This window comes from Trachurus japonicus, chromosome 18 (genome assembly GCF_045865225.1).
Source record: "Trachurus japonicus isolate A0001 chromosome 18, Traja_1.0".
NCBI classification, from domain to species: Eukaryota; Metazoa; Chordata; class Actinopteri; order Carangiformes; family Carangidae; genus Trachurus; species Trachurus japonicus.
In genome coordinates this window covers 25,322,079-25,346,924 of record NC_140924.1, presented here as the reverse complement: position 1 = coordinate 25,346,924, position 24,846 = coordinate 25,322,079, and the positions used below count along the sequence as shown (strand labels likewise).

The 24,846-nt window shown below is 42.3% G+C and overlaps 1 protein-coding gene across 3 annotated transcripts in view; it reads left to right on the top strand.

Moving 5' to 3' along the window:
- The window catches only part of dock11 (dedicator of cytokinesis 11), a 102,910-nt gene that overhangs the window by 24,475 nt on the left and 53,589 nt on the right, over positions 1-24,846 (top strand). For all 3 annotated transcript variants that reach the window (XM_085760531.1, XM_085760530.1, XM_085760532.1), the window contains exons 12-26: positions 1,930-2,226; positions 8,969-9,091; positions 9,193-9,275; positions 10,694-10,816; positions 11,051-11,127; positions 12,796-12,980; positions 13,062-13,127; positions 16,989-17,081; positions 21,102-21,225; positions 21,342-21,454; positions 21,622-21,705; positions 21,828-21,917; positions 24,175-24,296; positions 24,399-24,468; positions 24,567-24,692. In XM_085760531.1, the coding sequence (XP_085616657.1) occupies positions 1,930-2,226; positions 8,969-9,091; positions 9,193-9,275; positions 10,694-10,816; positions 11,051-11,127; positions 12,796-12,980; positions 13,062-13,127; positions 16,989-17,081; positions 21,102-21,225; positions 21,342-21,454; positions 21,622-21,705; positions 21,828-21,917; positions 24,175-24,296; positions 24,399-24,468; positions 24,567-24,692 (1,776 nt within the window). The remainder of the gene's footprint in view (positions 1-1,929; positions 2,227-8,968; positions 9,092-9,192; positions 9,276-10,693; positions 10,817-11,050; positions 11,128-12,795; positions 12,981-13,061; positions 13,128-16,988; positions 17,082-21,101; positions 21,226-21,341; positions 21,455-21,621; positions 21,706-21,827; positions 21,918-24,174; positions 24,297-24,398; positions 24,469-24,566; positions 24,693-24,846) is intronic.

Sequence of the window (24,846 nt, the reverse complement as noted above, 5' to 3'; positions counted from 1 at the left end):
GTCCCAGATAATAAACCTTCATAATTCATGTTGGCCTGTCTGGAAGCAGTTTTCAGCAACATGGCCAACAGAGGATAACATGAACATGAATCCATATTGTTGGTACATGGTCTCATTTTTGGTCATGGTTAAATCAGTTTGACCTCAGCGTTATGCAAGAGTCGTCTGATTAATGAGGATGTGTGTGTGTGTGTGTGTGTGTGAGCTCCTGAAAGCTTGAGGCGGCAGCTGAGAGTGTGTGTGAGCTCAGTCTTTGTCAATGTGTGTTGCTTGTAGTCATAAAACATTGAGTTAGGCCTCCCCCCGACTTCTCCCCGCTGTTTGCTGGTGCATTAGAGGAGCTGGTAGGATTGAACTGACTCATATTTGTGGCTTGGAAGCAGCACTCTCTCTCTCTCTACCCCTCCCTCCCTTTATTCCTTCCCTCTCTTGCCCTCCACAGTCTCGGATAGGTTTAATGTTTATTGGATCAAGGGAGGTTTGTCCATCATGCAGCAACCATCCATCCTGGCATAAGTGCACAGTCATTCTAAAAAACTGTGTGGGCTGTGGTGCAGCGGAGCCAACTCTCAAACCAGGGCTGGACTAATACGCTTTAATACCAACATCTAAACATTTCACTGTCAGATAAAAGTTTCTAAAAATGTACAAAGCCACAATTTCTTGTTTATGCTCAGCAGATCAAAACTCAGAGTTGCAATTCAAAGCTTTTGTACGGCTTTGATATCGGCAGTGTTGTATTGGAGTTTTTCATGCATCTCTAGTCTGTGACTATTGGTTTGAATTTCTGCCACATGTTATTTACACATTTATGGATATAAATCATCTAAAACAATCCAATCCAATCCAATCCACTTTATTTATAGCACATTTTGAAAAACAACATGGTTACCAAAGTGCTGCAACAGATACAAAAAAAGAAAGTTAAAGTTAAAATACAGTAAATTAAAAGCATAAAAAAGCACAAAGAAAAACACACACAAAAAACTAAGAAATATAAAAATACAAGTAAAGACAGAGACCACAACTCTCATCATGTATTAAAAGCCAAGGAGTAAAAACTTCGTGCACGTCTATCTCCGGAACGCTGAATGATAGCGACATAATCCTTTCTTTATTGAAAGGGGGACACGTCGCCTTCACAAAGATTCCACTGGTGTGTCTGTAGCTCACCCAGGAGACTCCTGCCCCGTCACAGGATGGAACAAAGTCCTATAGGAGACCTGTGAGCCTTCACATGATGTGTCAAAGAGAGTTCATTTAGATCAAGATGTTGCTCTGTTGCCTTTGTATGATCACGATAATCGGAAAATCAGCTGTAAATGCAATAAATAATGCATAGATTACCATTTACACATTTTACGCAATCTAAGACCAAGACATGGGATCATATCATATGGAAGGAGAAAGTTTGTTGACAGTGCACCAAATGAAAATGTCATGTTTTCATGCCAGGTGTCTAGGGCAGTTTTAGATATTATGGAAATATATTTTTTATCATAGTTAGAGCCCGTATTCTTTTCCCCCCAATCCCCAAGACCTCAAACAACAGGTATATAGTGTCTAAAAAGAAGTTTATTATGAATGTGAGATTTATTTTCTGTTTTTTATTTCCCTTTCTTTTTCTGATCATAAGTTTTTCACACATCCATATCACCCCACTACAGAACGGATATTCTGAAAGCCCAGGTTGGATGTCACTTACTTGATTACTAGGCGAGAAAAATACAGAAGAAAATGCCACAGACTCTGAAGGGTTGAGACTAATCAACCTCTCACTAAACTGGCAGAATTGATTGTAAGATCTTCCTGTTAAAGCTACATAAGATAAGGGATTAAGCCAAGCAAGTGTGTACAGTAATGTGATTATATGGTGAACTAATGCTGAGGTGTGAGCGGCCTTTAACCATCGCTCCGTTTAACCCACAGGTGGAACCCTTCTTCATCAGCCTGGCTCTCTTCGACGTCTCCAAGAGCTGCAAGATCTCGGCCGACTTCCACATCGACCTCAACCCGCCCTGCGTCAGGGAGATGCTGACCGACGCCTCGGGCCAGCTCTCCCCTTCATCGGACTCGGATGGCAGCGGAGGGGGAGGAGGAGGAGGAGGAGGAAGAGGGGTAGGAGGAGGAGGAGGAGGGGTGATGGTGAACGGAGACTCAGGGAAGGGGAACGGCCTGCCTGTTCTTCAGAGGGTGTCGGAGGCTCTGCTGCGCTTCCCCACACAGGTAGGAACTTGATCGCAGTGAGACAGATGTGTGATTGAGGAAGTGACTGATCAGAGTCACTCATGTAGTGACTGGGTGTGAAACCTGAATCACTTTATTGTTCATTTGGAGAGAAACAAAACAGTCCAGGAAACATGTTTAGAAACCAGTGTCTTCAGATTTTTGGTTTGGTTTTGTTTAGTTGCATCTCTGGGATCAGTTTAGTTTAGTTTTATGATGCTCAGTTACAAACATTCGTCACATGCACTCTGGTGCTGGAGCTCATTAGACAGAACTCTGTCCACTGTGCCATCATGGTGTTGAGCTGGAGGTTTGGCTGATTGTTCATTTTTTAGAGCTCTGGTGTTCATGGCAATTAGACCACATGAAAACTAAGCTGAGAACTGAGCATTAGTTCAGTCTGTGGTTTGCTCTTTGGTTTTGTTTTGCTCAGGTCTTTGTGTTAAACATAATGAATTGTTAGCAGTTGGATATCAGTGACTTTGTGTTCTTACTTCTGACAGACCAGCCAAATAAAGTGATAATAAAAAGTGAAGCAGCTCAAGGTTTAAAGCTTTAAAACGACAAAAACAGATCAAGCAGTGAATACAATAAAGATAAATAATGAACCAATAGCAGATGTGCAACAAGAAAAGAATTCAGTTCAATTCAATTCAAATCAACTCAACTCAAATGCCTCCAAGTGGCATTTTTTTTTATATAATTATTTTTTATCTATATCATACACATACAAAGACACACACTCACATGCATACATATACTGAAATCTGTACTACTACAATACTCAATAATGATGCTGATAGTGATATGAAAAAAATAACAAACAAATGAATACTAATAGATGGATAAGAAAAAAAAATTAAATAAAAGAAAAAAGAGTTAAAAGACAACAGAAAAAAGTGGCAATTCAAAAGTCAAATAGAGTAGACATTAAAAACATAAAGAAGCTGTAGAAGAAACTGTTCACACAGTGAAAACCAAAAAGAAAAGCAATAAATGAAAGTTCAAAACAAAACCTGTAATATTATGAATATGTTTAATAAAACAACTAGCTGTATGGGAGGAAATGAATGCATAAAACTGCTGTGTGTAGTGTATGGGTGCATGATCTTATATTAACATAGATGGAGAGCAGCAGAGTCTAATACACAGAGGTGAATGTGGTGTCACTGTGTGAGTGTGTGTGCTACAGAGGTGACGGGTGCCTGACAGGAAGTGTTTGAGTGTGGTTCAAAGGGTTCACTGACAGGAAACACCTCTGTGTCCTCACACGTCCTCTGAAACAGAGCTACTGACACGAAACAAACAAGTGAATGCACCACAAGTAGAAACACTAGGAGGGTTTGTGACGGTCTCATCAGCATCATCTGTGGATCACTGTTCACCTCTCTAAGCCTCCTCAGGTTGTGTGTTGCTGTACTCCGATAGCTCAGAGGAGGCAGACTGCTGAACCGGACTGATGTCTGTGACACCCCGTCAGTGCTGACCAGGGGTTTGCTACAAGAGATAAATGATCGCTGGATGGATTCCACGCTGATGACTCACCTCTTTACCCAAATACACAAAAACTCTTTTTCTCTTTTTAATCAAAGTGCTGTGCTTTGCATTTTCCCATGGTTTATACTACTTCCAGATGGAGAGTGTGTCTCCAGAAAAGGCTTGGTCCATGTCCAGCCTTTAAAGACTTTGAGAGGATCCTTATGAGACCTCGGTTTCACTCGTTCATGTAGCATTTGCAAGTGATTTTGGATCCGCGTGGCCTGCCAGATTCCTGGTGCATGCTCGCTGATGTAAGCATCACACCCTGAGTTTACTCAGGGAAGAGTCATCACCACGTGTCAGTCTCACTCCTCTTGCCCTGGACCTTGTTTTAAAGGGATATGCCAACATATTTTTTCGTGGCTTGCCTCACTCCCAAGTCCATGGCCAGCAGATAGACACCATCCTTTCAACTGTGCGTGCAGTAACAAGGGAGATAGAGCCGTATCGCCCGTAATTAGCTTGGCTCAAACGCTGGAAGTGTATAGGTAGTGTTAGCCTGCCTCCTACCTGAGCCGAAATCAGCAGTCAGAAGCTGATTTCATTTTAGCTCTAAACTCTGTAAATATATCACTTTATCGACAGTTCAAACATTTTTAGGTGAGAAAGTAGCCGTTTAGATCAGCAGTGTGTCGTTAATTTGTCTAAATACCAGCTGTTTACAATTTTGTTCTGACGAATTTGGTGCTACTCAAGCTAGCCGTTGTGACCAATGCACTTCCGGTTACTTTCACAAAATAAAACACCCGTTGCCCTTTACATACAGAAAACCATGACGATAGAATTTGTGCTTTTACTTTGAAATAGTAAGCTAACCTACCCTCGATGTAGCTAGCTTGAACCAAAATAAACCGTCTTTGTTTGAACCCTCCGTTTTGACCGATCTCGTCCCGTTACCAGCATTTGACCGCTCAAGATGCCTTACCGGAGAGTTCTGTCAGCTCTGAGATGAAGATCGGCCCGCTGGTTTCTGTTTAGAGTTGCTGAAGAGTTTCTCTGATGACTTTAGGTGGAGGCAGGCTAACACTTCCTATACACTTTCAGCGTTTGAGCTAAGCTGATTATGGGCGATACGGCTGGTGTCTATCTGCTTGTCATGGACTCGGGAGTGAGGCAAGACACGAAAAAAAAAATGTTGGCGTATCCCTTTAATATCTGCAGGGGGGCTGTTAGAGCAGCACACCTCTGGCTGTTTCATGTGATGTGGTCACTCAGCAAGACCAAGGCCATTCACAGTGATGAATGGACTTTGAGTGCTTTACAATAGCAGCAGCATTCACCCAGTGATACAACCTACCAGGGCCGACCGATTAATCCTGTTTTCTTCGTCATAGCGATACGAACATGCACAATAAACACAACGCAAAAGGAGGCAGGAGAGGGTTAATTGATTGATTGTTCCTGTGCAATTTTTTTTCTATTATTCTATTCATTGTTTGAGGCCTAATAAACCAGAAAGACTCAGAAACTGTTTGGTTAATACAGTAGGGATAATAAGTATTCAGTGTTTCCTCCAGGATTTTTTTAAAGAGTGGCGGCGAGGGTGGTCTATCAACGGGGGGGGCGGGGTGCACGCGCGCGGGACCAAATTGTCCGGGGGGGGGCGGCTGCGCGCGGAGATGCGGGGGCATTTCGGCGTCCAATCCTCCACGGCATGCAGCGATCATTTCGGCGTTTGGTCTATTTTGTGCACGAGCCGCGAGCCACCGTGTCAATCTTCGCGTCAATCACACAAAGAAACACGAGAGAATCCGGTCAATTTTCAAAATAAAACACAGCGAATGACAAACACGTGAGGCCAATGTGTGTACGTTTGTAGCCTATTTAATAATCGAAACAGAGCGCGACAGATGAACACACACAGAGCTGAGATGCGAAGCGCTTGTCCGCCGGCCGCCACAGAGTCGTTAATTAATGGTATAACACTGGATGCGCTGGTTGATAAGTTTCGTTTTTAATGAGGAGGAAATAAAGAACTCAGCTGTGATTGAAAAGCATGAGTCGAAAGTTGTAACTGTGTAGTGGAAAGGGCTGCAAAGTAGCTACCTAATGGTAACTGGTTGTGGAAACCCTGCTTAACATTGTTTTAACATTAAAAAATTAAAATAAAAAAAAATCATCATTCTGAAGGTGTGGCGGCTTTTATTTTGCCGTGGCGGTGCGCCACGATCAATTACATGTAGCGGAAACCCTGAGTATTTGATCCCCTGCTGATTTTTTAAGTTTGCTCCCCCACAGAGAAATGGGCGGTCTACAGTTTTTATGGTAAATTGATTTTAACAGAGATAGACAGAATATTAAAAAAAAAAGTCCAGAATTAATTAATGCGACAAATTATTTTCCATAGGATCAAGTGAAATGAGGACAAAAATCAGCAGGGGATCAAAATCAGCAGGGGATCAAATACTGTATGCACACTTTAATATTTGCTTATTTATCACGAGTCATATAGTCATTTCACATTTTTCTCCTATCATGCATTACATTACCTCATAATAACCTGCACTTACAGCTCCATTCTACTGCACATACACATTCACACCGATGAGACATCAGGAGCTGTTTGTGGTTCAGCATCTCGTCTAATGACACTGGGAATCGAACCAGCACTGGAACCTTCTGACTGGGAGCCAGTGGCCAGAATGAAAAGTGAACTTACACATGAGAAGAGTAGAAGAAGAGAATTAGATGTTCAGAGAAGGAATGTTTTTTATTTTCATTTTTATTTTTCATTGAAACTGAATTTATTTGACAAGAAGAAAGAAATGCAGATATAGAGAAAAGAGCATTTGCACCAACTCCAAGTTTCCATATGTTTCCATTATGGACTTAATGTCACGTTGTGCCAGCTGACATCTGTGGAAGTCCTTCACCAGCAGAACATACAGTACACACACACACACACACACACACACACACACACACACACATAAACACATGCATGTAAACATAGCAGGCTCTACCTCTGTGATTAGTGTGCTGTTATAGCTGGACAGACCACAGTTTAATTTAGGTGCACTGGGTGTGGTCCAAGGACGGGCCTCCACTTGTTACATCAGTCTGCTACATCAGCAGCAGCCTGGTGGCCACAGCCTCCGCTCCATTACATAACACACAAATCTAATACAGTTCTATGAGTAATACAGAGTGTCACAGATAAAGGAGCAGTCACACTACTTCCTAGGATTTAGGAGCGTTTTTTCTTTTTCCACAACATGTGTAAAATATACGGTGATGAGTGGCAAGGAACAAATCATGCTGTCAGAGAGTGGAAGCAGAAGCAGCTGTGTGTGGCTGTGTTAAACTTGTGGAGATGTGTGAATGAGGGCAGGGTTATGGCTTGGATGTGTGTGTGTGTGTGTGTGAGTGTGAGTCTCTGACTGGCACCATGCTTCTCTTCTAAGATGTGTATTATTAATGCAGTCTGCGATGGCGACGTCTCTTTTGATTTAAAGCTGGGATGGCGCAACCGCTCCCCGAGTATAACTCCTCTCAGCTTCATTACTTCAGCTGAAACTTTTATGATTTCCAAAATAACTCGCTCCCCGCCTCCTGCCTCCAGTTTATTCTGTCTGTCTGTGCACTTATTGATATGTGCAGCATGGACACTGGACGTCATTTCTGTCCCCTCCTATCCAGACTGTTTATGTGAACTGACACTAGGAGCTAAAAGACGGACCCGTCTCAGCAGACCAAAAATAGACGTGAGCCTCGTGTGGTTTTCCTGTATAACCTCAGCTAACAGCAGCAGCTTCCTTTGCACTTGCCTGGTAGAGAAGCAGCAGATGAAATCAAGAGTCAAGACGACATTTGAAGTATTTATTGGAGTTGCCAGAAGTGGTTTCTCCTCACATCCAAGTGATCGTCTCTCCTTTTCAAAATCCCTTCAAGGGAGGGGTTACACCAGTGGTTCCCAACCTTTTTTGGCTCGTGACCCCATTTTGACATCACAAATTTCTCGCGGTCATGTGCAGTCACGTTAACGCGGCCGTCAATCAAGATGCAATAGCTCAGATATTTTTATATGCTGCATTTTATTTGAACCCGATTGATATTCGAGAAAGTGAAATTAGAGAATACAGTTGTAAAACCCTTAGAACTCAGAGCATTTAGCCTCACCAATTATATAAACACACATACTGTAAGCAAAAAGTACTCAAAATTTGTAAAATTGATTAGAATTTTCTTTTATTTAGCATTCTATCACAACATTTTTGAAAGCTTGAAATTGTAAAAACGGTTATACTGACAATAGAAACTTGAACATATATATTATAAGTGTAAAAACCATAAAAAAACATAAATAACTCATTCAATTTCCATGCTGATTTTTATGTCAAGGCATGCCATTCCACCAAAAAAAAAATAAAAAGCTCCTGTTCAGCATCTCGGGGTGTCACATTAAAATGTTATTAAGATTGTGTGTGGTGTTTTTAATCATAAATTTAAAAAGAATAATAATTCGTTAAAAATAATATTTCATGTAAGTATTTTTTTTTAAAGCAGAAGTAAGTAGTCCGGTCGTTTTCGCTAATGCTGCGTTCCAGGCAGGCTTTTGAAATCGTAAATTACAGCTTCAAGTCACAACTTACGACTTTGTAGCGTTCCAGGCAACCCACTCGTGTTTTTCCGACCTGTTTTACCGGTGAAAGTCACTATAACGGCCACTCGTAACTTCCGACCGGTGAACTCGTACCAGATCGAACTGGTACGACTTCACGGTCGGAAAAATACGAGTTTCCTTGAACGCACCATAACAGTCTTCGTCCCTACGTCGCCACATTCACGGCGTTCCTTGGCTGCACACACAGCCCTGCACGCCGTTCTCTCTCCTCATTGGATAAAAACTGTAGGATACGATAAATGTTTTCTCCTCGACTCAGAGCAGAGCAGAGGGACTGAGAGACCCGTGTTTCAGACCAAACACTCTATGTAAGTGATTGCTGTCGGAAGATAGAACTATTTAAGACTTATATTAACACAAATATATCACTTACTTCTGCTTTAATCAATTACTAGACATTTCAGGCGACCCTATTTGAATTCCAGGCGACCCCACATGGGGTCCCAACCCCAAGGTTGAAAAACACAGGGTTACACAGTCTGATAAATCAAATTACAGCAGCACATCTTGTCGAACACTAAGTCATCATGTTCCTGCACTATTGAACTTCCTGTCTCCGCCTCTGCCTGCGTCTTCCAGGGGATCTTCTCGGTAACCAATCCTCATGCAGACATCTTCCTGGTGGCGCGCGTGGAGAAGGTGCTGCAGAACGGCATCACCCACTGCGCCGAGCCGTACATCAAGACGTCAGACATCAACAAGGTCTGTTTTTTTTTTTTTGTTGCCTCATTTAAATATTGCATGATGAAACACATGCACGTGATTGAGTGTTTTGATTCGTGTCTTCTCCCACGTCCCTGCAGACCGCTCAGAAGGTTCTCAAAGCTGCCAAGCAGACATGCCAACGCCTGGGCCAGTACAGGATGCCATTCGCCTGGGCCGCCAAGTAAGATGAGGATAAATATTACCCAGTAATGAATCTGTTTGGATTCACATTTGGAACAGGGATCATACGACTGCACTGAGCAGCATGATGAGATAGTAACAAATATATATACAGTATGTATGAGCGTCACTCACATCTTTCCAAAACGTGTGGAAAGTATCATCACAATGTAACCGAGTGGGAAAAGGCCCAGACCAAAAGGCCTTATGTCACATGGGTAGAGTAGACCAAGTGGAGGTCTACTTTCTGATCAAACATGTCATGTGACTGAAAGACGATTCATGCTCCATAAAGCACTGAAAATCCACTGAATATTATTGAAAAGAATCAGTTCAAAAACTTCATAAATCAACATCTTCAAATATTTGGGAAACCACAAATGAAAATAGTTTAGTAAATAGATAAGAAGTGGATCAATCTGACTTATATTAGTAATATAATATAACCTTTGCAGAGAAATGCATTTTACATAATCTACATTACCTTGGTAAATATGTTAAGGGCTAGGGTAATTATGTAGAGGGCCAAATTAGAAAGTATTGTTTAAAGCAGAAGTAAGCGGAATGTTTGTGTTAATATAAGTCTTAAATAGTTCTATCTTCCGACAGCAATCACTTCTATAGAGTGTTTGGTCTGAAACACGGGAAGAAAACTTTCCTTGTATCCTACAACCTTTATCCAATGAGGAGAGAGAACGGCATAAAGGGGCGGTCCTCTCTGTGTGTGCAGCCAAGGGATGCGCGTGAATGTGGTGACGTAGGGACGAGGGCGGGGACTGCTAACTCCATCTGCTGACAGGAAGTTAGCCAAAACCACCGGATCGCTTACTTCTGCTTTAATAACACAGACTAGTTTCTGGTTTCTCTTATAATAGATATTTCGATATGATGATGATGATTCATTTCCATTTTTGTTTCCTGGGAGTAATGTTTCTCTTCTGTATTAACTAAGATGAGCTGTTTTGTGTTGTGATGTGTGTGAAGAAAAAAAAAGAAAAGAAAGGGAGAAAAAAAGAAACTATCTCTATCAAAGCAGGGACGTCCCTCACTATCTTCATGAGTGTCTTGAAGACACCTCACCTGTTTCCTGGCACTTTTACTAGATGGCTTTTACCATCAGGTTGGATAAGCATCTGCTTAAGGAGTAATGAATTATTGAGAAATATCTTACAGTAGATATGAGCATCAGGGCTCTGCACTGTCAACCAATGTGGTACTGATGCAGCACATTACAGTAGATATGATACAGTAATTATTAAAGCAGCCTAACTGCACTGATTGGATCCATTTGAAAAAAGACAGGGCTGCATCACTTCTGTCTTAATATAAAAAAGTGACGATCTTAATGTTTAGTTAAGAAGCTTGATGCTGTGTTGTGTAACCGTGTGTGTGTGTGTGTGTGTGTGTGTGTGTCTCCAGACAAGTGTTTAAAGATGCTCAGGGCAGCCTGGACATGGACGGGAAGTTCTCTCCTCTGTATCGCCAGGACAGCAGCAAGATCTGCACTGATGACATCATCAAACTGCTGGCTGACATCAGGAAGTGAGTCAACACACCTCCTGTGTTATTTCAGACGGTGCCGAGTTACTGAAAACGCACATGCAGGTCTTTGCATGACACTGCACCACTGCTGTGCATTGTTGTGCAATTTTGTACTTAGATCAAAAAGGGTGTCTAAAATATATTTATTTATTAATAACATGTAGTAACTTTAGAAATGCCTTCTGTTCAGACTTGATCACATCTCCTTCCTGTTTTCGATCTTTCTCTCATCAGACCCGAGAAGAGCAAACTTCAGACCATCCCTGGGCAGCTCAACGTCACCATCGAGTGTGTCCCGCCTGACTTCTCTAGTATGTTGTCACCTCTATACACTCCACTTAACTCTGTCTAGCACACACTATTGTCATTGTTGCCATCTTATCTTATCTAACACTGCAAGGTATTGAAGGAGCTGTCACGTGTCCTCATGTTTCTTTGGGAAAAACCACTAAACTATTTGATAGATAACTACTAAAACTAGCTGTGCATAGTTTTCTGAAAGGATAAGGACACATTTAGCTGCAGTCACTTAACAGCTATAAGGAAACTATCTTCCTGTGATGTATTGTGCATCATCAGGTTCAACATTTTTTTGTTCCAACCAAGGTCATTTCATGACTTTTCCCAAACAAACGTACCGAAACACAGTACTTTCTAATTCCATAGTTGGAAAGGGACAGGGAGAAGGTACAGTACATCTTATTTTACCTGCCCCTCACTCAATACATAATTGTACTGATATAATCTGTCAGTCACTGAGCATAAATCTTAGATCAAAATGAACAAACAGAAACATAACAAAGATTCAATCTGACACTTTCGCACAAATAAAGAGCGTTTGTGAGTCATTAACTTGTGTCTGATTACAGTGAAGCTGCTAATCCTATCTAGTGAGACATGTCAGAACCAAAGGGGAGAAAGGCTTGAAATTCATCATCACCAGGATTATGATCAAACAACCCTCAAGACCGAAGCAGGAACAATAAATCCCTGTCCCTAGAGTGCAAACAATACAGTATGGAAGTGTTTTGGTTGGGGAGTGTAACCAAATAGAGGATGTGTGCGTTTCAGAAGGTGCATCAAAGACAAAATGAGAGCTGTCCTGCAAGGAAGCAGTTAAAAGGATAGTTCAACAAATTGGCCCATTGCCATAATCCCTATAGTCATAGCAGTAGGTTCGTTATTTGTCGGTGCAAGCTATTTTTAGAACAGGAGAGCAGAGCCGTGAGCTGCTCAGAGCTATGTTATGGAGACTAATGGAATTTCTTGGTTTCCCTCATCAAACTCATCAAATACACAATCCAACAACTCCAAAATGCTCTGGTGGACAAGTTGTGACCTGCACATTCACCAAGATAACGGAATGTTACGACACAGAGTTGTTTTAGAGGTAAATGCAGAGACTGCTTGCTGAAAAACTGTCCCTGACGGGAACGTGCATCAGCGGTTTTGCATGAATTTACCTCAAAAACAACTGTCTCGTAGCGTTCCGTTATTATCTCATATTGTAGTGAATGTGCAGGTCACAACTTGTCCACCAGAGCGTTGTGGAGTTGTTGGATTGTGTATTTGATGAGTTTAATGAGGGAAACCAAGAAATTCCATTAGCCTCCGTAGCGTAGCTCTGAGCAGCTTGTGGCTCTGCTCCACCGTTCTAAAAATAGTTTGCACCGACAGTTAAAGGACCTAAAACTATAGGGGTTAAGGCAATGGGCCAATTTGCCAAAATGTTGAACTATCCCTTTAAGATAATTGTAAATAAGATGAAACTGTAGCCCACAAAGCTTTGTACATTTAATCTGCAGGGTCTCAGCTGCTTTTGTAATCAATAGAAATATATCTAGTTCAGACCGACAAAAGCATTTGGGATGTTTGTGTTGAGCTCAGAGGTAATGAGCCAGAGTCGGCTCCCTGGTGAGAAACAGGAAGTCAGCAGGGGAGGTTTGGTTCCCTAACCGATGCGCTCTGTCCATCCTCAGATACGGTGACTTCCTCCTACATCCCCGTCAAGCCCTTCGAGGACGGCTGTGAGCGCGTGTCGGTGGAGGTGGAGGAGTTCCTCCCCGAGGAGGCCAAGTACAACTACCCCTTCACCACCTACAAGAACCAGCTCTACGTCTACCCGCTGCAGCTCAAGTACGACAACCAGAAGACCTTCACCAAGGTGCGTGACTCACTGATCTCGCTCATCACCCCTCTGCTGTCTGCATCGACTGAGACTGACGTGATGTTTCCTCCAAAACAGGCCAGAAACATCGCAGTGTGCATCCAGTTCAGAGATTCAGACGAGGACGGTGCGGCCTCCTTGAAGGTGAGTTTACTGTAGTATGTCGGTCATTCACATGTTTTCATTTGGGATTTAGAAATCAGAATCAGAAAGGCTTTATTAACCCCCTGTGGGAAATTGTTAAATTCACAGGTCAGTTGTTTTAAGGGTCGTCTCGTTTCTGAGTTAATACCCTCAAGGCTACTTTCTGCTTCCTCCAACAATACAGCTCTAAATTGCCTGCAGTGTGATGAATGGTTATGATAGACTGGTAACCTTCTGTAGTGTGTGTCCTGTCTTTGCCCACTGTCTGCTGGGATTTGCCCCAGCCTCAAAATAAATGAAAATTAATAGAGCAGTTTCTTTTTGTTTGTTTTTTTAGGAATAGGGTTCAAACTTTTATTTCCATCATCATTTATCAAGTTCTTTTCCAGTCCAGATGTCTCATAATCTCATCAGATGCTAATAGTTAGTTGATGAAGTGTGCAGACAGGGGTTATAAATTACTATTCCTCAATGTTTGGTAGCATCATACCATATCAGTGTCAGTGTATTATGTCAGTTTAGTTTAGTTTATAAGTTTATTTAAAAACAGGGACAGTGCACATTAATAACATCACTGTAAATGCGCCAGAATTAGCCAAGAGGCTATTTTTCATCTGTAGTCCCCAGACGGATGTTGAAAAGTCACCCTAAAAACAGAATATGAATATGATTAAAATTACAAAGTGCTGTGTTGACAGGTTTTTGCATGTGGCAAATGAACAATAGACTCACAAAATATAAAACTAATTTTTAAGAAATTGAAAAAAAATGGCATAGGAAATTAAGAAAATGAAAACACAAAATTAAAAAGCAAAACCACTACATAACAAGATATAAAATCAATCTGGAAATCATGAGATTAAATTAGAAAAAAAAGGAATACTCTGAGATGACTGAATGGAGGTGACCTAAATATAAAGGTTTTGAGCTACAATCACCTTTATTTTGAAAGATTTTAGGAGGATGAATTCAATATACACATAATATGCATGTTGATTCATGACAACATTGGTTCAAATGCTCTGTACAGAGAACAAAGACAATGAAACAAACATTGCATACATTCAGCACGTATAGTCATTTTAATAATTCAATGTTTACTGCTTTAGTTTTGCAATAAAAAGATGGGCAACCTGAATGAGGAATCAACAACATTGCAAGCTCAGGATAATAAACAATGCATGCACATTTACACAAAATACAGCAAAAACATAGTTAGTATAGAATAGATTAAGTTGATCAAAAGAAATAAAGTGCAGGATATAAAGAGGGGTAGATGTTCAGGAAGATGAGACTGTCGTGCATTTAACAGGAGCCTGGTGCAAATGTCTCTGAAACAATAAGACTGTTGTGAAAAGTTGTGGAATGTCCCAAGTGAGATCTGATCAGAAGCAGAAGCCTCAAACATGATGAATTCACTCTTTTTATTGCTTTTTCACCAAGTGGAAGTCAGCGTGTGCAGCTGAGGGGCCTGAGAAGGAGAGAGGAAACGCTGCAGAAGCTGGTTATTATAGCTGGCAAGAAGAGATAATGAACGGTCACTGTTTTTTTTTCTTCTACTTCTTCCTCTCCATTTCTCTGTGGCCACACGTTTCAAATATTTGTGGGTGGAAAGAGTCATCAAAGTGCCGGAGGATTTGTTTTCCTTTTCACTTTTCCAGAAGGAGGGAGGAAAACAGAAATGCTTTTTGACTTCAACCGCCAAAACATTTACACATGATGCTCCCGACTGAGACGGACCAGACGGACAGATAGATAGATTGCGGTGCCGTCGTGCATGTCATATCTCACATAGCGCACACACACACACACACTCCCATACAGGATGCTGTGGAACAATGCTTGAAGTACGATGAGGCAGAAAGTTGTTTACAAATAACCAGCGACAGCCAGCAGCACACCTCCAAGGAGATTTAATCAGAGGCAGCGGAAGCTCGGGGGTCGGTCTGGGTTTCACTCAGATCTGACTGAGGAAATTCCTTTGAGGCTTTCTGCAAAGTGGGATGTGAAGATGTGTGCTGCCTTCAAACTGTTATCTTAAAGGGATAGCTCGATATTTTGGCAAATCCACCTATTGCCATAATCCCTCTAGTCATAACAGTAGGTTCATTACCTTTTATTATCGGTGCATGTTGTTTTGAGATCGGCGGGGCAGAGACTTGAGCTGCTCAACAAACACAATGGAGGTGAATGGTACAGGTCCCCGGTCCCTCATTAAACTCATCAAATACACAATCCAACAACTCCATAACACTCTCTGTGAGAAGTTGTGACCTACACATTCACCACACTATGAAATAATCATGTATATGTAACATTACGACACATGAAGCAAATATTCAGAACTACTTGTGCTATTATGAAATCACTCCGCCCAGCAGCCATGTCTGGAATGTAGTTCCGGCTATGCATTGGCCTCGAAAACAACTCTGTCTCGTGATGTTACATGATTATCTCATAGCGTGGTGAATGTGCAGGTCACAACTTGTCCACCAGAGCGTTTTGGAGTTGTTGGATTGTGTATTTGATGAGTTTAATGAGGAACAGGGGACCTGTACCATTCACCTCCATTGTGTTCACTGAGCAGCTCACGTCTCTGCCCCGCCAATCTCAGAACAACATGCACCTATAATTAAAGGTAATGAACAGACCTCTATAACAATAGAGATTATGGCAAAAGGTGAATTTGCCAAAATGTTGAACTATCCCTTTAAGTTATCAAACCTGTTATCATTTTTTCATGAGCTATCCTGAAATTTTAATAATGATGGAGATCAACCAGTGAAACCAGTAGAGAAAAAAACAGATCTCAGGCCTGTGTGGCACCGTACATGTATGAACAGGACGACTTGGACAGATAACGTCTCCCCCGGCTACGCCTCAGCCCTCATCCTGAGTCAGGTAATCAAGACTCCCATCAGCCCTCCACTCACCACCGCAGTGGGAGGGGGGGCTCGCGGAAGTGTTGTTTGTTTTCCATCGGGGTAGGTGCACCACCACCTGCGGCCCCGCTCCACATTATAATCTACAACAACAGATCTGTAAAACCTCCACCTCCGCCTCCCTCCCAGTCTGAGTCGAGCCTCTCCCTCCCTCCAGGTTGGTCCCAGTCCTCCTGCAGAGGCAACAGCTGTTTTTTTTTGTTTTTTGTTTTTTTCTGATCCCAGCTCATATCAGTCTCAATTTCAATCACTTGGCTTCCAGAGCCCCGTCCTTCCTCTGGCCAGCTCTGCCCATTACTGTTCATTAGAGATGACTACAGTTGTTAACGTCCTAATTACAGTATCAAACCAGCCATCAGAACAGGTCTGAGTTTTCCTCTTCCTTGTCGCACCTCATTAGAATTATCCCGACCTGGTCAAGCTTGACTTTTTGTTTCACAGGTTTTTTCCCACAGATTTTTTTTCTCACAGTTCCTGCATATTGGCTCTGCTGTGTTTTTTAAGGGTTCCCACATAAACGATCCCACATTCACAACTGCTAATGGCTCTAGTTGCCACTTGGGAAGAGAAACAAATGTTTGTTTCCCCACATGTCGGAGTCAAAGTGCTGTAATTGGTCTGTGTTTGTTGATTTTCTGTCGTCAACATCCAGCAGGGGAGGGAGTGCTGCTTAGTGAACATTAAATCAAAATCCATTTTAGATCCTCTCCTGTCTCATCACGTCCCCTTTCCAAGTGTTTCATGTCTTTGTTTGGTGCGTCAGAGATGCAGGTGATGAAGGAATCACTCACTTGCACCGTCTTTTATCCAAATATTGTCAATAACCACAGATTGCTGAGCGCTTAGTCACCGCTGTGCCCCGACATCAAAGTGTCAGAGTTGGATGACTGACGCGCTTGTTGTTGTTTGCCTTTTCCAGTGCATCTACGGCAAGCCGGGAGACTCTCTCTTCACGGGCAGCACCTACGCAGCCGTCCTGCACCACAACCAGAGCCCCGAGTTCTACGACGAGGTGAGGTCACCGCCTTGGGATGTTTGAGTCAGTTAAAGCCCCTGTATGGAGCTTTTAACTGGATACGCAAAAGACTCTGGTTTCTGCTGATGTGTCTCTGTTACCTACAACAGCAAATGAGCCCATCAGTGTGAAGATACGATATTTCTAAGTAGTCTAATTCTAGACCTCTGGAAGGCATGGTCGGGTCGGACCACACTGACGAAACTTTACATTATGCTGCTAAAAAAAAAAAAGCAAGTCCCGTCTTCTTTCCACCGTTTCCAAAACAAATCTACACGCGCCGGCCAGACAAACGTGTTCATGACAGTGGGAAATGCAGTCTTCATTTTGCCGCTTTCATCCACAGGGGCCGCCAAAATCAACACTAAATGAAAAGTCTGTACAGGGGCTTTAAATGCATCAGTTAAATGTTCAATCCACTGTTCTGTGAGAATCATAAACCATCCCGGTGTGGTTTTATATTCTCCTTTCTCGGCTTCTCTCTGGAGCTTCGGTAACAGCAGGTCGGTGAGCCAGTCAGAAGAGGAGGAGCCTATGAGGCTCTCCTCTGATTTGCCGACTGTTTTCCAAATGATCAGATAAAAATATATGTGATTTCAGGTAAATTCTCAGGAAAGCCAAATCCTGCAAGAGTAGATGGTGGGTCCATGTGGGTGTGGCTAAGGGGAAGCATGTCTGAGAATGATGACATCACAAAGTAACAGAGGTCCCAACGGCCTGTTTTAGAGCTCGGTTTCTGAATACAGTCTGTGTGCATTTCTCTGTCAACTGAGGCTCTGATACTTTTACAGTAGTATTATAGAATCTAAACCTGCTTGATAATCAAAACAAAACATGTAATGACTTTATATAATATGAGACCTTTAATCTGTTGAATAAAATCCGTTGACAAGGCTATTGAAACTAAATTGCAGCAAGAAAAAAATAGATTGGAAGCCACGGTGAAGAAACTGTGATTCCTCCTTTTCTCCGAACACACTGAGTGCTTATATTTTGGTCCAGTGTGTGTTCAGTTCTCAAATTCCTCAGCACAGTGCTGAGATAATCCCATAAATCTGTCTCAGGGCCAGAGCTGTGATCTCACACTAGACTGGTCAAATAGTCACTGACCCCGGGTACTGGCACAGACACACACACGCACACATGAAGCCAGGAGCTCAACACAAGAGGTCAGGACACTGTCAGAGAGGGAGAGCAGAGGGGTCCATATGGCCCTCATGTTAAACAGATTAGGATCTTGAGAGTCCCCACATACACCCTCATGCATGCTCACACACACAGTGGCACGCTCGCTGGGATTTCCCTCCACAGGCCTCAGCTTCCAGTCACATCATGGAGAATTTCAGGAGAACAAGGATTTGACAACAGGGATGTTTTCATATTTTATCCAGATTCTTAAAATAACACATTTTAATCGTATATTCAAGTACGCTGAAATGTTCTCTGTGATTCAATATAAGAAATACTGTTGTTTGTTTGTATAATTGTGCCAGGGATTCTGACTTTTCAGAAAGTCAGGACTCTGTCACAGGAAGTTGGATGTGACTCACCCCTGAGAGAGATTGTAACATGCTGACTGATACATACCTATGTCATGAACTGCAGAGTCATGTTCACTCAATATACTTGGTCTGAGCAAGCCTATATCTGTGGAGAGTCGGTTTAGCTTTTCTGCTCAGTTCTGTCATTTCCTGTTAAGTGCTGAGACTCATGGAAAATACATTTCCTTGCTGATGCTGCCCCCTTGTGGTTGAAGTGGTGTGACTACGCTTCACCAAAGACCCATCAGCTGTCCTATGGGTGGAAAAGTTAAATGCTACAACACTACAGTTACCTGTTCTCTACAACTCATTTATACATTTTTCATTCTATTTATTTTAGGTAAAAATAAATAAAAGGAAAAAAAGATGCTGCTATGCTGATTTTGATTAAGAATAATTACTAAGAGTGAAACAATTATGCCTCATTTTCAGTTTATTTAAATCCACTTATGTATGGGAGAAAAGAAATATAAGAAAATGTATATTAAGCATAGGCATCATTTTTCTTAGATGTTTATCCCAAAGAGAACTGTTGTATGAGTGAATAATGGTTTCTGTAAGAGCTTTGTGTATCGGGTATTGTTAAAAAAAAGCGCTATAAAAAATGTAAACCAAAAAAAATGTAAACCATTATTATTATCATCATACTTGAATTATCTGTTACCTCATGAAGGCTATTTGGTGAAAAAGGTTCTCAATAAAATCCACCTCTCCCTGAGCTAAATCAAGCAAATCATCACTGTTTCAATGCACTGAAGGCAACCTGTGATATTAGGGACTTTAAGCAGCCACAGTGGCAGCTACAGTGCCTGTATGCATGTAAATGAATTGCTGTAGTAGTGAAAACTAAAGAACACTAATCAACATTTCCAACATAGTTGATGTCTTTTAAAATGACCAGAGATAACTTGACATTTGCAGTTTGTTCAGTTAGTGCTGACACATCTAAATTAGCATAATTGACAGCTTCAACAGTGTATCTAAGGCCTAGTCCACACGAGCCCGGGTATTTTTGAAACCGTGAACATTATGTTCCCGGTTGTATGTCCTGTCCACATGCAACCGCGCTTTTGGAACCCTGAAACCGTGGTTTTTTGAAACCGGAGTCCAGGGTGGGGTTTTCGGCCGGGGTTGGTTTCACTGGGTGCGTGTGGACACTGCAACCGTGATTGTTTTACTCGTTTACGTCATAGCTGCACACGTGCTGATGTAAACACTGCCAGCTGCAGAGGTTGTTTGCAGCGGTTTGCAGGTGAGCTCGCAAAAATGGAGGTGACAAAGTGGATTTTTATCACTTTTTCTTTTATTTATTTTTTTTACATCATCTAAATGCTATTTGTATAGTTTTTCGATGAGGAAAATATAACGAAACGGTCGTCAGGACGATCCTCTTGTCAGCTCCAAACTCACCCTCAATCACAGACCACAGCTGGTTTTCCACACAGCATCATTTACAGTAACAAGTGACGCTACAGATCAGCTGTTTTTAAAATGACAGAACTACTACAGTAGCGCCGCAGTTTCTTATTCCCCACCTTGTTTGATTGAGAGTTTTTCGGGATGATTTTCATGAATGAACAGGCAATAGCCTATGTCACTGTCAGGCCGGGTAGACTACGACGGGAGGGGGGGTCGCATCATGCAGTGATAAAAAGAGCCTATGCGGAGATGAGGAACGAGCCAAAAGCCGAAAATGTATTCGTGACGTCCGCGGTCGATATAAAGTGGATATGTTTCATTCATCCATGTTTTGACAGACAACACAACAGCCAGAGTTGCGAAGCACCGACAGACAGTCATGTGGCTCAGCAGCCAGGTGATGCACACAGCACAACAACACAGCGCACAACAACACAGCGCACAACAACACACAGCACAAGAGTCAAGACACAGCGCAGCAACATGTGCAGGCTGCTGCAGCAGTGCACGTCAAAGGGACACCGCCGAAAATAAAATAAATAGGCTACACATTTTTATTAAATTAATTAATATTTAATTGTTGGACTTGGAGTCTGTGAAATAAAGCTATAATAACACGTAGTTTTGAAATGGTTTTTGCGCATGTTTTCATCCATAAAATGACCAAAAATGAACACTATAAGCGGATTTCTTGATAACGAATTATTTAAACAGCATTTGTATAGAAATGATTCCGTCCCAAGCCTTTTGATCCAAGCGGTTTCCACTGTATTTTGATTGGTTAAAACAGCCTTCCACACGAGCATTGCGTCACTTGGTAGCGGATTTCACGGTTGCGTGTGTACGCAGTGTTTTTATTACACCACTGGTGTGGACGCGAAGCAAAACTCCGGTTTCAAAAATACCCGGGCTCGTATGGACAAGGCCTAACAGTCCCCGCTGTCCCCTCCATACCTGTCATATTGGTGTCTGGATGCTCCTGTTCTGCTCTCAGTATAAACAATAAAATGCTGGTACATGAAGTATAAACCTTCTCATCCTTCTTATCTATACGCAGGTAAAGATCGAGCTTCCAGTCCACGTGCATGAGAAACACCACATCCTCTTCACCTTCTACCACATCAGCTGTGAGTCCAGCAGCAAGGCCAGCAGCAAGAAGAGGGAGGGGGTGGAGTCACTGGGTGAGTCAGTTGTTTATTACTGTAGACCTACAGTTTACAGTTTAATCAGATACAAAGCTTTATTGATTCAGAGGATGTCAGTATTGTGTTTATCTAAAGTTCTACATCTCTCCTAGTGGGCTACTCCTGGATGCCTTTGCTCAGAGACGGCAGGATGCAGTCATTAGATGTCCAGCTCCCTGTAGCCGCCACCTTACCTGCTGGATACCTGTGTCAGGACACCAGGAAGGTACAACCACATGCATGGAGACATACAGTAATGTCCAGAATATCTTGGAGCTACTCAAAGTTCACATATGAAATCATGTCAGCACAGCAGGATTACAGTCGTCTTCTTTTATTAAAAACAAATACCATCTTGTTCTGTATGTTGTGTCTTCTCTGTCCTCTGAACAGTCCCAGCCAGATATCAAGTGGGTGGAAAATGCCAAGACTCTCTTCAAAGTGAGGACCCATGTAGCATCAACAATATACGCTCAGGTACAACTTGATTGTTCATTTTGTTCCTCACATACTCAGGTTGATGTAAAGCATGCGCCCAGGCTGCTGTTACAGACAGAGGGAGTGTGAGTGAAACTGATGCTGATGTGTCTCATCCTCAGGACCTGCATCTACACAAGTTCTTCCAGCACTGCCAGCTGATGAGGACCACATCAGAGGGCAACTCAGCCGAACTGGTCAAATACCTGAAGGTGAGATACTGAACACTCAGTCAAGGGATCAGTTTACATCTCTACAATCTATTTTCATTCTGATAATAAATTATGTCAGAGTTTGATGACCTACTCTCTTCCAATCGAAAACACCAGTATATTAACTCAAAACACAAATATCAAAATAGAAATAACTAGAAATGAAATGTTTGGTTGACCTTGATGATATACAAATCCCTTTATGGTGGTGGGGATCAAAGAACAGGCCCAATACATCCACATTCAACAAATGATAGTTGTACAGGTGTGATGTAGACTATCCTATCTTCTCCATCATTTCATAAACGTGTCCCATTGCAGTCTAATATAAAAAGTGATTCTTACCACTGTATGTATTTCTACTTTTAGCCACGAATGGTTTTCCCTCTAAAACAAAATCAATAACCATCTCGGTGTAGTTTTACATTTCCTCTCTCAGCTTCTCCCTGGAGCTTTCGTAACAACAGTTTGGTGAGCCAATCAGAAGAGGAGGAGCCTCAGAGGCTCTCTTCTGATTGGCTGACTGTTTTCTGAATGCTCAAATGAAAGTATATATGATTACCAGGTAGATTCTCAGGAAAGCCAGATCCTGTTAGACTGGATAGTGGGCGTGTTATATGTCATCCCTGTATTATTATATTACAGTGACAAACAACACACTCCCACTCACACCTATGGGTGATTTAAAGTTGTCAGTCATCTACTGTGCACATTTTTGGACTGTGGGAGGAGCCTGGAGAGAACCCACCACCCAGAAAGGCCCTGGGCCCAGAAATCAAACTAGAACCTTCTGTCTGAGGGCGATGAGGGGAGATAACCAGCCTGACATTTTTAAAGGGGTAGTTCAACATTCTTTTAGCATAATCCCTACATGACGTCACGGTACTCGGAAGTCGCTGTGGAACGTCCACTGAGTGGCAAAAAGACGAGTGGCAGAGCCGCCAAAGTTTAAAAACGACGCAGTAACGGAGCGATTTCCTCTGAGCCCACACAAGTCTGACATGTCTAGCTTTGCCAGCATGTAAAGCAGCATGACCTAACAGAGCTGCTAAAAATCTTGAGGATACGTCTCACTTTGACCGAGTTACATTCAAGAACCTGTTCTCAATGACGGAAAGTAAATTCACTGGAGCGGTCATTTTTTTCGATCGATCAGCTGTGTTTACAGTTTCAGGTGTCATAGTTCTGATGTTTAGACAGATAAATTAGTCCTCTAACACATCCTACAGTTTGACTGGTCAGAGTTTTTCAGAATAAAAGCAGCTCGTGTTTTAGTGTCGGGAGTCAGTGTCAGGATGACAGTAACAGCTGTAATCTCGTCCCTCTGCACAGTAACAGCAGCCTGTCAGTCACTCTGCAGGTACCGCGCTCACACTGTGTTACAGGAAGTGTCAGTGTCCGTGGAGCAGACGGTTGTGTTACGTGTTACCCTCTATAGTTTTAGAAGTAGGCTCATTACCTTTAATTGTCGGTGCAAGCTGTTTTTAGATCGGCGGGGCAGAGATGCAAGCTGCTCAGTGAACACGATGGAGGTGAATGGTACAGGTGCCCTGTACCTCAAAACTCATCAAATACACAATCCAACAACTCCACAACGCTCTTATGGAGAAGTTGTGACCTGCACATTCACCACGCTATGAGATAATAATGTATAATTGTGTAACATTACGACACATAAAGCAAATACCTGGAACTACTTGCACTTTTGAAATCACTCCGCCCAGCAGCTGTATCTGGAATGTAGTTCCGGTTACGCATTTGCCTCGAAAACAACTCTGTCTCGTAATGTTACATGATTATTTCATAGCGTGGTGAATGTGCAGGTCACAACTTCTCCACAAGAGCGTTGTGGAGTTGTTGGATTGTGTATTTGATGAGTTTGATGACGGAAAGGCGAAAATACTGTGCGTTGTGCAGAGCTCACATCTCTGCCCTGCTGATCTAAAAACAGCACAGAGAACTAAAGGTAATGAACCTACTCCTAAGACTAGGGATTATGGCAATAGGTGAATTTGCCAAAATGTTGAAATATCCATTTAAATAAATGATATGTTTCAGGCACAAAGGAAAGGTTTCATATTTTTTTAATTTCACAGGGAAAATAGGGCGTCCTATATCCAGTGGGTATAAAGGGAGGTTATGTACATCTGCTGTTTCCTTACAAGTCATTGCAACCACATTCCTACTTTGGTTTAGGGTTTGGATTTCACTTCTGACTCATTCATTTCTCCCTCTCACTGTTTCCTGCTTTCCACAGTGCCTTCACGCCATGGAGACTCATGTCATCATCAACTTCCTGCCCACAGTGCTGATGCAGTTGTTTGCTGTGCTCACTGCAGCCAATAAAGAAGCCCACGAGATCGCTGTCAACTCTCTGCGGTCAGTTCTTCACGTTTGTAAAAAAAATGTAGCTTTGACTTTTGTTTAGTTCTGATCAAAGTGCTCACGCTCCAACTCTTCCCCCGCTCCGTGTCCTCTCAGTGTCATCATACACATCGTGTCCAGATGTCACGAGGAGGGACTGGAGCACTACCTACGCTCTTTTGTCAAGGTAAACCCACGACACACACACACATACACACTGCTGTAGGCGTATAAAACGGACTCACACACACTTCTGAGTTACACGTTTTCCCCTCCTGTCCTCAGTATGTGTTTGTGACCAACAACCCCGCCTCTGGAAACTCAGCGACCACTCACGAGGTGCTGGCCACCGCCGTCACAGCCGTCCTCAAGCAAACAGCCGACTTCAACACCAGCAACAAACTGCTCAAGGTGCCTTCACTTCCATCACTCATTTGAATGGCATTTCCTGTCTCTCTCTTGTAATTCTTTTTTTATTGAAAGCAAGCACTTCTATAAAGAGTCCACTGATGTGTCTGTAGCTCACCCAGAAGCAGAGTTTCCTCTGTCAAAGAGAGTTCATTTA